The sequence below is a fragment of the Numida meleagris genome, chromosome 6 (assembly GCF_002078875.1).
Source record: "Numida meleagris isolate 19003 breed g44 Domestic line chromosome 6, NumMel1.0, whole genome shotgun sequence".
NCBI classification, from domain to species: Eukaryota; Metazoa; Chordata; class Aves; order Galliformes; family Numididae; genus Numida; species Numida meleagris.
The window spans coordinates 23,304,184-23,318,380 of NC_034414.1; the positions used below are offsets into that span (position 1 = coordinate 23,304,184).

The 14,197-nt window shown below is 44.0% G+C and overlaps 1 protein-coding gene across 1 annotated transcript; it reads left to right on the top strand.

The window, feature by feature from the left end:
• On the top strand, positions 6–14,077 carry RAPSN (receptor associated protein of the synapse). Its single transcript, XM_021402431.1, has 9 exons — positions 6–5,032; positions 5,308–5,337; positions 7,473–7,811; positions 8,890–9,048; positions 9,391–9,489; positions 9,580–9,702; positions 12,314–12,367; positions 12,980–13,179; positions 13,865–14,077. The coding sequence occupies exons 1-9, from the start codon at positions 4,817–4,819 to the stop codon at positions 13,935–13,937; spliced, it is 1,293 nt and encodes a 430-aa protein (XP_021258106.1). The 5' UTR covers positions 6–4,816; the 3' UTR covers positions 13,938–14,077.

Consider the following 14,197-nt stretch of genomic DNA (forward strand, 5'->3'; position numbering starts at 1 on the left):
GGATGCACAGAATTGCCTTCCATGCTGATCAGCTACTTTGAGTACAATTGAAAATGTTTTTATGGTTGCTTAGCTTCCATTTCTGTCATTTCCCACTCTAGTCCTAAACATCTTGGATAATGGTAATATGTGGTTCTCTGGGGAATGAGTTGTAGACATATCCAACCTCACAGCCTGCCTGTGCGATGTGCTTTCTGGTGTTTGAAGGGCTGATTAACTCCAGCATAACACTAAACTTGAGCTATATATTAACAGAAAGTGTGCATGGTGATATGTAGGATTAGATAAGCACTCCTGGAGAAGATGAAGAACTCATCTTGTTCTACTCCTACGAGGGCCATACCTTCCACTCCCACGGCCTCCTTACCCCAGACGAGATTAAGCTTGCTGAACTTGTCCTGGTTCTGCAATGTGGAGGTGTCTGCAGCCCCTTGTGCTCCAGCCCCTAGAAATACTACTCAGGGAAATCCAAACACCTTAGGATTTTCATAAAACCTCTTGGAGTTTTATAACACCTCACAACTTACTAGTTCAGATTTTATGATAGGCAAAAACTTGTGATAAGCCTGCTTTGTTTTTAGAACTAAGGTACAATAATTACTTGAAATGAGTTGCCTAAAGGTTAATATTTGCCGTAGGCAGAATATAACTCATTCAGAAATGTGGCACTGTTGCCCCTCTCAGAGGGGGAGAGTACCACAATGACCATGACACTGCTACATTTGTGAACGATTCTACAGTTTAGTAGGATCTTTCCTTCTGCTGGCTTCCACCTCAGAGTGCAAGCACTTTCAGGGAAAGCCATGTTCCTCTTCCATGTTGTTTTCCTCTGTTAAATGGCAAACTTGGTTTCACCCCATTACTTCCTACATGATTGTAAATCCGAGAGCACTTGCAAGCACCAGGATTGACTGCTGCATTCCTTCCTTTGCAGTGCCCCAATTGCAGAGTGAGGCACCAAGCCACCTGTTGCATAGTGTGCTGGGATCACTGCAGTTAATTTGCAGCTGCTAAGAAGGGAGGCTGGAGATATTTCAGTTCAGATATGTCCGAGGTGAAAGATGGAGAGAAACAATTGAATCAAAGAAGTGGTTTGCTTAGTTGGGATGGAAGATTCCTGCTTGTGCAACAAAGTTGGCAGGCCCTGTCTTACCCAATTGGTTAATAGCAGCTTTGTCCACTGTAACTTATGGAACTGATGGTAGATCCCTCTGGGTAGGTGCCTTTTTTGAAAGTATTTTGCTTTGTTTTGTTTTAGTCTTTGGGAGTCCACCACCAATCAACAGACTGTTAATCTATAAATAAGAGCCAGTGTATTAATCTCTGAAAATCATCAGCATTCTACATGGGTTCTGAAGTTCATCAATATCAGTAGGAAAACACAAATCTGTGGATTAAGTCTTGATATTGAATGTTTTAGGATAAATTGTTTTCCTCTCACATTTTCCTCTAGCTTTCACTACTTGTTTTGGCTCCAGGCTCTAATATTCCTGATTTTTACCAGCCATGTTCTGCTGTCTTCATATGGCCAGGAGCCACAGAGGATACATTATGAAAAGTAATGGGAAAGGAGATGAACAGCTCAGTATGGTCACTTTTAGAAAGTCGATGTCTGTACGACTGTAGCTTCACAGCATAACAGGTGAGATTCCCTGATTTCCATGCACCTTGCAAGCTCACTTATTTGCAGTTCCTGAGAAGAAACCACTGATGATTTAACATGGAAGTTGTATTTGTATTTCACGTGATCTAGAGGAGTCTTGAGCCAGAGACTGATCACCCTGCCGTTAATTTCTCAAGCAGAGATAGTCAGTGTCTAGGTGATGCTATCCACTTACTCCTCCATATTTAGACAGACTCATTGGGCTCAAAGTGGTATTGTCTATATCACAGTATGATTCTGTTTATTGAGGATGAGTAGTTTGAGTTTGGTTCTCCAAACCCTAAGTTAAGTTTTCATCTTGGCAGATTATTTTAGAGGACTCTTAGGAGACTAAGCACTGTTTCATTGGAGAATAGCATGCAACTCAAAAGCAAGGAAGTACAGCGTGATCAGCAAAATGCAGGACAGATCATCTCCCTGCTGGAATGGCTTTATCAGACTGCATGGCATCCTTCCTGCTTTGATCTATCCTCATGGGATGTAAGAGCAGTGTTACAGTAAAGTGGTCCAAAAGTATTAGGATGTGTTTAAGTTACAGACAGGTATGAAAATAAAGCGAAGTGGTCTGCTCTAGCAAAGAATTATGTGATTTTTTTTGTTTCCTCTTTCTTGAGTCCTGCCTGGCTTAATTCTTTTATGTTGTGAACTACAATGGCTGCTGTCACCGGGTCTCTTAAGGTTCTACAAGTCCAGAAATCCAATGGCCGCGCCATTATTATTGCTTTCCACGGGGATCAATCTTCTTCATCGTGTGTTCATCCCACCACCCACCTCTGGAGAAGCATATAAAAATCACTGCAGAGAGGAGGGTTTTTTATGTTCTGAATCAGACTTTTAAAGAAACCCTGAAATGTAAGGGAACTAGATAATTTTAACAGTGTTGGCTTTGCATGTTAGCCAGTTCTGTGTTAGCTTTTCTTTCCTTCAGTCTTCTGTGGGTTTTTTTTCCGTAGTTTCTACTTCCAAAGTTTGAGTACACAGAGGCTCTGGTGAAACACTTCCTAGCACATCACCTCTCTGAAAAACAATGCTAAATTAAATAATGCGATTACTATAGAGTTTATAAGCTTCCAAAAGAATATCAGCCTGATTGTATCAAGATTTCTACCTTTTAAGAAATACATATTTTCAGTAGTTTTCTGATAAAATTTTCAATAAAGGCATGGATGGAATCTTTTAAGAAGATGACTGCTATGATGTGAAGGCTCTGCACAGCCTCTGATTCCTTATTCTTGTGTGTCCTGGTTTCTTTAAGAGTATTGTATCAGGAAGGCTCCTTTGGGTTTGTGTTTCCTTAGGCAGCCGTGACCCAGACCAGGATGATCCAACCAGCATTCCATCAGTTATTGCCTTTGCTTCGGCCATCATATTCATGTAGAAGCATGGATGTAGCTGGAGATATGCCTGCTTCTGTATATGGGTCTGTTGTTAAAACTGAATTGCTATTTCTTCTGTTTGTCCAGTAAAAGACACAAAACTGTGTCTGGGACTTCTGTATCTGAAAAACTTTATATGATGCATCTTCACAACCCCCGAAGTTAGGTGTCTCTTCTTCTGAAGAACAGAGTAGGTCTGTAGATCATTCCAAGACCAGGTCCATTAAAAATGCACCAGATCAATAGAGGTATGAAACTTGCTTCCTAGAGTAACCAGTCTAACTTTACTCTTTCAAAGATATACAGGCAAGCTATCTTATGTAAAGCAGGTGTAGAAATTTATTGCCTCAGTTCATTGTTGTCATTCATCGTTAAAGTTCAGAAAGGTCTGGATGTGTAACTTCAACAGTGGTTGAACAACTTCTGTTGAAAATTCTTGGAGGACTGTCAGAGGTATCTGATGGCAGTGAGCAACAGTCAGTCACAGACAAAGTTTTTCAGGGTGGTTATCTTCTTGAGAAGTGAAGTCATCAGTGGCATATTGGCAATGAATTGGTGACAGAGCTGATCCTTGAGCACAGAAACAGTCCCTATCACCAGCTGAGGTCCTGAGAAGGGAGGCAGAATTTTGTGCCTGGCAAAGTATAGAATCCTCAGAGTTGGCAGGGACCTTTAAAGGTCATCCAGTCCAACTCCCTGGCAATGAACCAGGACGTACACAGCTAGATTAGGTTGCCCAGGGCCCGATCCAGCCTCGCCTTGGAAGTCTCTGGGGATGGGACATCCACCACATCTGGGCAACCTGTTCCAGTGCCTCACCACCCTCACTGTAAAAGACTTTTTCCTTATATCCAACCTAAACCTTGAAACCATTTCCCCTTGCACTATCACAACCAACGCTGCTAAAAAGTCTGTCCCCTTCTTTCCTGTAGCTCCCCTTTATGCATTGAAAGGCCACTCAGGTCTCTCTAGAGCCTTCTCTTCTGCAGGCTGAACAGCCCCAGCTCTCTCAGCCTGTCCATGTAGGAGAGGTGTTCCATCCCTTGGATCATTTTTGTGGCCCTCCTCTGGATGCGCTCTAGTATCAGGCACGTTGTTGCTAGCAGAGTGTATGTACTAGAATTTTTGAAATCGTTTTTAAAATATAAGCTACTTCTGTTGTTCCCAAAGATACAATGCTAGCTGAGTGTACTACTTCCCAAGCTACCCCATCATCACAGTGCTTTTGCAAAAGAAAATGGCAAGTGAGAAAGGAGAGACAAGTGTAACATCCCTGTGACTGCAGCTGATTGTCTGTCTCTCCTTGAGGTATTTATAAGCTGCATACTGGCAGGCTGGGGTGGGCAGTTGGCTCACCCTGACCTTGGAGGCTGGAAGCCTGACCAGCATTCCTGGGAGCCACGTGAGCCAGACTGGCAGGAACAGCTGCAACGAATGGAGATGCCTAGCAGAGGCTGCTCAGATTGAGTTTCACTCTAGTCAGTTGAGATTTTTCTCTTTCTCCCCCTGTTGCGCCTTTCATCTTTGTTTATAGGATTGGACAGGCGAACGCACTGGTGTAGTCTTAGCGAGCAAGACATTCGTTTAGTGGATTTGGGATTCTTCAGTGCCAAACAACCACTTCTTGCCATTGCCTTCCACAGCTCCAGCTGCCTGGCATGGCTGGGCTTTTATAGCTCCAAGCTTTTTGAGCACACAACTCGCCCTCCTGTATTAGGGCATTTTATGTTGTGTTCTCTCAGGCTCTTCATTTTTTGCTGTATTGAAGGTTTAGTATATGAGGCTTTTGAATGCATGGGAGATGGGTCAGGACCAGACAAAGCAACAGATAGAAAAAGGACTCCATCTTTACCAATCTAATCAGACTGAAAAGGCTCTGCAAGTCTGGATGAGGGTTTTGGAGAAGTCTGCGGATCCTGCTGGCAGGTTTCGGGTTTTGGGTTGCCTCATCACTGCTCATGCAGAGATGGGCAGATACAAAGATATGCTGAAGGTAAGGCAAACTGGAGATGAATGCATGCCATTGTGTTGCACCCACTACAGAGAGTGGCTGGAGATCAGAATGTAAAATCAGGGTTTTTATATTGCATAGAGTAAGATGTACTAGCTATTTGGAGCATGTTGTGAGCTGCCTTAATCGCTGTGTAGCTCCAGCTTACAAGATACACAGAGTACAACAACTTATTGGGTCTCATTCCTCAGGATTCCTAGGTTAATGAGGTTCTGTAGGTAATCGTGGGGACGTTTCTTGATTTATTCCTCGTACAGGCACACCACGTGATGAAGCTTCAGAGAAAGGTATGAAAACAGAACCTTTACTCCAGCGAAAACTGTTTTTAGTGTGTACATCAGTGTAAAAAGAAATCTTCAAATAGATTCTATAGAATAAGTGGTAGTCTTATGAAGAGGTGTCTGTTATCTTGTTCAACTGCTTGGTATCTGTCACAGGTCTGACATTGTTTTTATTACAATTGTTTGCATGGTGACTGATTAAGAATGGGGGAACAGAGGGGAACAGAGATGCTTTTTGGGGGGTGAGGAGTGGGTACTGAAAAATGTTCAAGGAGGAGTCTGACAGGTGAGGTCAGAGAGGGGCTCCCAGTTGTGAGGACAGCATTGGAGAAAGGATATAGGTCTTGATCAAAGAGTGGTAAAAAGAAGCTGAAGCTACATTCAAAGAGCATGAGGATAAACATGATTTGATTAAGTGAATAAAAAGCTGATGAATGGATCTGAGAAGTCACAGGATGCATACATGTAGTAGCAGACACTGTTTGGGGGAGTGACTCAGGAATCTGGAAGACGAGAGAGTGTTGTAGCTATCCCAGCCTGAAATAGGGTCTTATTAAAGGGCCTTGATGTTCTGACATTTCTAGCTGACTTACTAGACTAGTAATCGTTCAGCATGTAGCACAAAAATTGTAGGGGGTGCCCACATCTCATTGAAAAGTTCTTGGTAGCTCTGTTTAGAAGTGGTGGGGTCATCTTATGAGTAAACCCGTGCACACATCAAAGCCTTATCTACAAAGCAGATAATTAGCATGAAGAAAGAGGTATTAATACATATGGAAAACATCTGAAGACAAACAAGAAGTTCTGAGAAGCATTGTGGGACTAGGTGGTGGCAGAAACAACGGACTGATTAGGGAAGAGAGAATCCAAAAAGGTAAGATGCGGCTACCTGAAGAAAATACTGAAGTCATCACAAAGCAAGAAACAGGCAAATGAGTGGACCCAAGATACTCGAACCATAATTCATTACCCCTGAGGAGAATAGAAAAATGGGATCAGAGCAGGTGAATTTTAGTTCCTCCGAAGACAAATAGCTTCAGTCAAACGGAGTGTTTTACACTGCGAGTTATCAAAGATAGAGGATGGAGAATGTTAGCATTGAATCACTGAGAGAGGAAATTACAGGAAAAAAGGGGTCTGTGAATTAAACACGTGAAATTAACTGTGAGTTAAGAAGAGTTATGATGCTCAGTCTCTCGGAGAGAAAAGTTGCTTCACACCATGGAATCAGGCTGTGGCAATCAAGAAGTAATGAAGAACTTACACAAAGGTAAGGGAATGCAGGAAAGAATACGCTAACGCATCCCAAGGGGTCCACGTAGCAGCTTTCTTAAAATGCTACGGAGAGGGTGGACATATATACCCAACCATAAGCAACTGTATTGGTTTTTACTTTGTGGAATATATAACATGTTCTGGTGGCTTAAATTATTATGCATTGCCAATGTGCAAAAATGAAGTAATTAGTGCCTTTGGGAATTATCTGTAAATCTGACTGCTAATGTCTAATGGAAACACATAGAGAAAGTTGCTGAATATTTACCTTTGCTATGAGTATTAATTCAAGCCAGCAGTGTTCTTGGTTCATCACAGAACACAGAAGAGAGTCTCTGCTCAGAAGAGCTCAAGGTCTAAAAGAAAAAAAGACTTAAAATCATTTACTAGAACTGTGTGCATTGAATCATAGAAGAAAAAACATAACAATGCTAGACTATAATTTGTTTGTATAAAACTGATGAAATAGCTTATTTAGTTTCTTTAATTGAGTAATATCTTAAGCTTTTCAGAGAAAGCAGAAATAATTATGTAAGCAAAAGAAAGTGGAGCTGCATTGTGTCAGAGGTTTTCTGCCTCACCTGCTTCTCATTGGGGCCATTTAACATTTTTTTTTTCCACTAACTGCCAGTTCAATTTCCATGTCCAAGAGGCTGAGAAAGAGGTTTCTTCAGACTGCTCACATGCATAGGCTGCTTATGTGTAAACCTCCACATAATTGCTCAGTGTATACGGTGCCACATGATCCATGCTGTCCTGCTCAGGGATATGCCGCTTCTCCGTTGCAGGATGCTACTCTGTGAGTGTTTGAGCTGTATTTAAGTAAATTACATGCCTTTTATAAACACAGTCTTTTCTACTTGAAGTTCGCAGTGGTTCAGATTGACACAGCACGGGAGCTGGAAGACCCAGATTACCTTACAGAGGGCTATCTAAACCTGGCTCGCAGCAATGAGAAACTCTGTGAATTCCAGAAAACAATATCTTACTGTAAGACATGCTTGAACATGCAGGGTACCACTGTGAGCCTGCAGCTGAACGGCCAGGTGAGCCTCAGCATGGGCAATGCCTTCCTGGGCCTCAGCATTTTCCAGAAGGCTTTGGAGTGCTTTGAGAAAGCTTTACGCTATGCACACAACAATGACGACAAGATGCTGGAGTGTCGAGTCTGCTGTAGCCTTGGGAACTTCTATGCCCAGATAAAGGTGCAGTAATCCAAGGGAGGGGAGGATGGGAGGGCAATTGTCTCATTATGGAAAGCACTGTGAATTTCAACTTTTATCTGCTATAGGAGATGAAGTGCTGACAGAATGTTCCAAGTTTAAATCTCTACGCTGTAAAATCATCAGAGAATACTCCTCTTTGCAGTAAGGATTGGTGGAATGCTTATGTAGTGCAGCAGACGCAGCTGTGAATTGAAACAAACTTAGCTTCGAAGATCACATCAGAGGAGGCAGTGTCTGCATACAGGGCAAGCAGCCAGAACTCAGAGGGCTCAACTACTTTCTAGTTCAACTATTGTTGCAGGCAAATAGCTATTTGTATGTACAAAAGCAGGCAGGAATTGAGGGTGAGGTGATTTGCCAGTTCTAACTTCCATTATAAGTGCAACAAATCATATCTCTTCTTGAAAAAGTCTTGATTTTTGTCACTAATGGAAGACTTGCTAACCGAAGCGTCTCACTTGAGAATGGTTTAGATATCTTTAATACTTTTATGTACTTACCGTAAAATACAACTTATTTCTAAAAATTTTTTAATGTGGAAAGGTGCTTAGATTTTTTTTTTTTTGCATGTGTATTTTAACTAGTTATTGTGGATTGGTAAGGCCATTATTGTTCCTGCTTCCTGCATTGCTAAATAACCAGCCTCTGAGAGATCCTGACTTGCCATATGGAGAACATGAGGGTTCCATGTATATGCTGAAAGCAGAGATAATGTAAGACCAGAGACAGTTTTCAGGCTTCAGTTATAGAAGAGGACAAATGATTCTGGCAGCATATGGCTGTTGGCGTACCATATAAAATTCATATGCTGTGTCATTTCTCAAGTGTCCTGAAAATAGAGAGCAATATGAATTCAGCATATGGCAGTTCCACCTTCCACAGTTTGATATTCACGTCAATAGAGAAAGCAGGGCACATGGAAGAGGACAGGCAGGGGAAGAAAGGCGTACAAAAATCTGCTAGCTGTTGCAGTATTAGTAAATCAAAAATTGTTGCTTCCCCCCCCCCCCTTTTTTTTTTTTTCTTTCGCTGTCACTACTGTCTGTCTGCCTTACAGGACTATGAGAAAGCTTTGTTCTTCCCATGTAAAGCAGCAGAGCTGGTGAATGACTATGGAGCAGGCTGGAGCTTGAAGTACCGTGCAATGAGCCAGTATCACATGGCGGTGGCCTACCGGAAGCTGGGGCGCTTGTCAGATGCTATGGACTGCTGTGAGGTACAGGGTGCAAGCAGACACAGAGCTGGCAGAGGTCTCTGCAGTGGGATCTGCCGACAGGACTGGGAGGAAGAGGGAAGCCACGGCTTTCACACCTGACTCTTTTCACACCTACTGTCTCCCAGTCTAAGAGCTCTGGTTTCAGTAGTCCTGGGTGCCTCAAAATTTGAGCCTATGAATGTCCTCTAGTTGGGAAAATGAACAAGACTGTACTTCTCTAAACTAACTAAAAATGTTGTGCCATTTCTCTGGAGCTGACCCTTCAGTGGCTGGAGTGTACAACCCAGCTCCATTTGTTCTGAGCCACGAGCTCCCTTACTGATCAAAGGCAATTTCTTTCAGGAGTCCATGAAGATTGCCCTTCAGCACGGTGACCGGCCTCTGCAGGCACTGTGTCTGCTGTGCTTTGCTGATATCCATCTCAGTCGCAGAGATGTGCAGGTACAGCTACCGTGAAGGACAGAGGGGATGGTAAGAGGGTGTGAAAAGCAGGACGTAGAAAAACATGTGTTTTCCTCCCTGCCCCTGCAGACAGCCTTTCCCCGGTATGATTCTGCCATGAGCATCATGACAGAGATTGGAAACCGCCTGGGTCAGATCCAGGTGCTGCTAGGAGTGGCTAAGTGCTGGATGATCCAGAAGGAGCTGGACAAGGTCAGTTACAAACTTGTTTCTGCCTAAGTCTTTTAGATGAGATAAGAGCAGTCATTTTCTGAGCTGAATGCCCATCACATGCATAGAGACCTGTCCCACTTTGTTCTACCAGCAGAGTCTCTTTCTTGTGCAGTTGCATTTCTCCAAATGGTTCCTCTCAGCCAAGAATTGGTTGCTAACAGTATGAACATCCATTCTGAGTCAGGCTGGTGACTTAAAGAAATGTCTCATTAGTCAGTCCTGATGACTTAAAACACTATGCTGAGAAACCAGCACCGAGGGAAGGAAGTCTACTTCTGCAACTGTAGGCAATCAGCTTATGCTCTAAAATAGATTCCGCTGCCTACTCTTGAGCAATATGACTAAGCTCATTATTGTGATGATTTTTAGACAGCCCTACAGCTCCACCACGTGCTTTGCAGGCAAATGTGGCCACAAATTCCTGGAGAAACTAAAGGTGTATAAACTGTGATGTGAAGCAGAGAAATGAGCAGAGAAGGATTTGAGAACAAACGGGTCAATATAGTATAAGGGGGTGAAGTTCACTATTTTAAAGGTGCTTAGACAGTGTATGCATCTTAAAATCCAGATTGTACTAGATGCAGCAGATCCCACTGTTAGTGGGCTGGAGAAGGAAATGCTCAAAAGCTAGTCTTCAGTGCTGAAGGACCCAGAATGTCTACACAGTGACACACTGGGATGCCATTTTGGGTGTAGATATCTGAAGTTTCGCTCTTATCAATAATGAGAGACACAAAGTATATGTGGTAAAATGAAGCTTCTCAGAAGAAAAAATAAGCGTGTGCCTGTAAAAAAAAAAAAAAAAAAAAGACAATCAAGGTGCAGTCAGCATCTGAGTTCTCTACAGGGGGGGAATCAATTGGGTGAAATACACCTTGCAATCTTAGTAAGTAAAAACTTTGCATGGGAAGAAGAAACTGTGGACTTAAAAACTTTGCCTAGTGAAACCTTTTTCAAGTTTCATATATCATATTCAAAAGAATGGGACAGGACACAGACGTCTAAACAAGAAAATATTCAGAGCACTCATCTAATCTCTACACTCTGGTCCCACCTTCAGCCATAGCCATCCTCTAATATCACAGGCAGTTCTCATCTGTGAAACCCTGGTGAGGGCTTTGCAGAGAGGCCTAATCTCACCAATACCCACAAAAGAAGGGAATGAGTTTTGGTTTCTGCTCTAAGCGTTAGAGGCAAGTCTGTCCCAGTGGTCAGGGACCTTAAGCCCATCACCCCAAACATGACCTCCGTAAATGTCACAGCACTGAACGCTTGTCCAAGGCTGTTCCTCAGCTTACCAGTCCCAGTTTCCATTTCTCGTGCTGCTTCTTCCCAGTATCAGTTACTTAAGAAAGCTTTCCACTTGCAGATTCCCTATTCTTATCCTAGTTCTCTTGGGGCCTGTTTCCTCAGTTAGTCCCAGTTTCCTTTCACTGCATGTAGTTAATACTGTATCTATCCCAGTTCCTTCCCAGCTGCTGTCACAGCCTGTTTGCCCAAACTCTCGTGCAGTCTTGCGTTCCTGTCTTAGACAAACCATCCCCTGAACTTCTCAGCATCTCTTCCTTCCACCTCATATACTTCACTTTCTTAATCCTAGTAATTAATTTCAAGTTTTCCAGTACATAGTCACTCTTACTAGGCACACCTCTATTACCTCAGTAATATTTTATCTGCTACCCATCAGTTCCTGCCTCCTTCCTCTGCAAGTCCCTTATCCTAGGCTGTTGCTGCCACCACAGATTTAATGCCATCTCCTCCTCCTTCAAATGCATTATTTCATCTCAACTGGTTCTCAACTCCTAGAATAGTAGTAATGCCAAGTTGTAGTGTAGAATTTGATAATGTTCCTCATTATCAATATTGTAGTTCAGGATAAATGTCGTCTTCTCCTTGAACAAACCTGAAGTGGGTCTCTGTAGATCTGGGAAATGGAGACTGAGTATCAGAACAGTGGGGAACACTCTGGCATGTAGAGGAAAGTAGAGACTCGTTTGGTATACCAGTTGTCATGCTAAACACTTTCCTTCAGACTGAAAAAGATTACTAGCAGTACACTTCTACAGGGTGCCATATGTAAGTAGGACAAAGTGCATGCATGAAGAGCAAGAAGAAAGTGGAAAAGCATGTTGGTAGTGCTGATCCCTTCCTCTTGTAAAAACAAAATTGGAGTTGCTCAAAGAGATGAGGCCTGTAAGGCAGGATGGGGACAAGGCTTGCTTTGCTTATGCTTCATCCCAACCCTGAAGACTGAGAGATTGAATTTAAATAAGTATATTCTCTGCTTAGAAACCCCAGCCTCTGCCAACATCATAGCCCTTCTTTGCATGATGTGGCTGGAACAGAAATGATGCTCTTAGGTTATCTGTGTGGGTTTTTGTTTTCTTCAGAAACAAAGCTTTTCTTCTGGATGAACTTTCAGTGGGATGTATCTACCAGACAGCTATATGTTCAAGGTTGCAAGGATTTTTGTTCATCCAAATTGCACTCTGTATCTCTTTATTTCTTTCAAATCCTGTCAGGGCATTCATACATGTGTGTTTTTGGCATATCAGACTGAGAACTGATGATATGTGCTCTCCATTTACAGGCTCTGGAAAGCATTGAAAAGGCACAGGAAGTGGCAGAGGTGCTAGGGAACAAGGTAGGATCCTATAGCTTCTCTTCATTACTATCTCTAGTCTACTGTCAGGCAATTTAAGAAGCCAAGCATTAAAGTATCCGGACTTGTTATTGCTTACTAATGAGTCTGTATTAACCAGCTGATGCTTTGTTGTGTTTAGTTATGGGCATTGGCATCAACGTGCAGGTCTGAAAAGTGAGGAAGGGGTTACTGCGGGATAAACAGGGAGGAATGGGGGTCACTAAAAATGCAATGTGAAGCAACCGCAGAGCTGGAGGATTAGGGGTCTCCTCTTGACAAATAGTGTTGGCCTGAGCTGCAGCTGAACTGAGTGCTGGCTGGAGGCAGAGGGAAGTGAAATGCGGTGTATGTCATGGATAGCTCAGGAACACCATTTTGATGAAAGAGCATCAGTGTGCTTCAAACCTGGTATCCCCTTTTGTGATGCAGAGAAGTAGGGTCAATGGCAGGAAGTACTGAGAGACCAAATGTCCTTATGACTGATCCTGTCCCTTGGGCACCCTTTTATGCTGATGCTTCTCTAGCTGACTGATGGGGCCATAGTGGTCCTGCCCCTCTGCTACTGTTCTGTCTTCACCTTGTTCATTTTTCTTGTTTCCGCCTCCCGTGCAGCTTGGTCTGCTGAAGCTCCACTGCCTGTGTGAAAGGATCTATCGCACAAAGGGTCAGCAGCGAGAATTGCGTGACCATGTAGTGAAGTTCCATGAATGCGTGGAGGAGATGGAGCTGTACTGTGGCATGTGTGGAGAGTCTATTGGGGAGAAGAACAACCAGCTGCAGGCGCTGCCTTGCTCCCACTTCTTCCACTTGAAGTAATGAGCTGGAAATACTAAAGATCTTTTCCCTTATGTTAGAGTAAGGAGCAGTTCGTGCCCAGAACAAGGACAGCTCTATCTATGCTCTTCCCCAAGTGTTCCACAGGATCTCATTGGCCATAGCCTTAGAGGGTGAGATCTAGTCATAACGCCCATCCTCCTCCCACCTTCAGAATGATTGTTCACTCATGTCGTTGCCTTGTAGGCGCTTAGCTCAGTCCACAAGTTATCTCATTTAATTCCTCTTCGGAGATCTTCACTCCCACAGGCAGTTTGGCTTTTTCCCCTGAACCCCTCCATTTCACTCTGGTAGTGAGGTGTATGGAGCTGAGTAAGGTGTTCAGTCCGTTACTGTGCTACTGTCATCAAGGAAATGATAGTTGTACATCATCTTATTTTTAGTTTCAAAATTTAAGTATTTAAGAATACACCGTCAGCGTGATACTAGAATACTATGGGATAGCACCCGAGTGCGGGGGGCTGCCGTCCCTAGCAGTGAAGTAGAGCAACGCTGCTTCCTCTTACAGAGGAACGCGCTGCAGTGCTTCCACCAAACCCGTGGACATGGTTGTCCATGCCGGGTGCGTGCCTTCCCCTGTGCCACGTGCTCACTACACAGCAGAGGTAGCGCTGGGAGCAGGGGCGACAGACTCTCCTGCCACCCGCCCGCCTCCCTTTGCAGGTGCCTGCAGACCAACGGGACGCGGGGCTGCCCCAACTGCCGCCGGCTGTCGGTGAAACCCGGATACGTGTGACCAGGACTGCGGACACCAGCGAGCACGGGAACCGCGGGACCTCCTCGTGGGGGGGGGCTGGGGGCGGCGGGGCGTGTCCTCGGGCTGCCCTCCGTGTCGCTGCTTCGGGGCCCCTCTTCGCGCTCTTCTGTACGGGCACTGACTGGAATAAAAGCTACCGCCTCCACCAGCCCGCACGTCGCCCGTGAGGGGAGGGGGGGGGGAACAGGCAGGGGAGGAGCGGCGCTCACGACGGCACCGCCTCCGCCCGCACCAAGATG

What these genes read in the sequence shown, in the direction of transcription:
- RAPSN (XM_021402431.1), top strand. Translation starts at nt 4,817, where the DNA reads ATGAGGCTTTTGAATGCATGGGAGATGGGTCAGGACCAGACAAAGCAA. An exon ending in TGATGAAGCTTCAGAGAAAG is followed by an intron (nt 5,338 to 7,472) that starts GTATGAAAACAG and finishes TTCTACTTGAAG; the next exon opens with TTCGCAGTGGTTCAGATTGA. An exon ending in TCAGTCGCAGAGATGTGCAG is followed by an intron (nt 9,490 to 9,579) that starts GTACAGCTACCG and finishes CTGCCCCTGCAG; the next exon opens with ACAGCCTTTCCCCGGTATGA.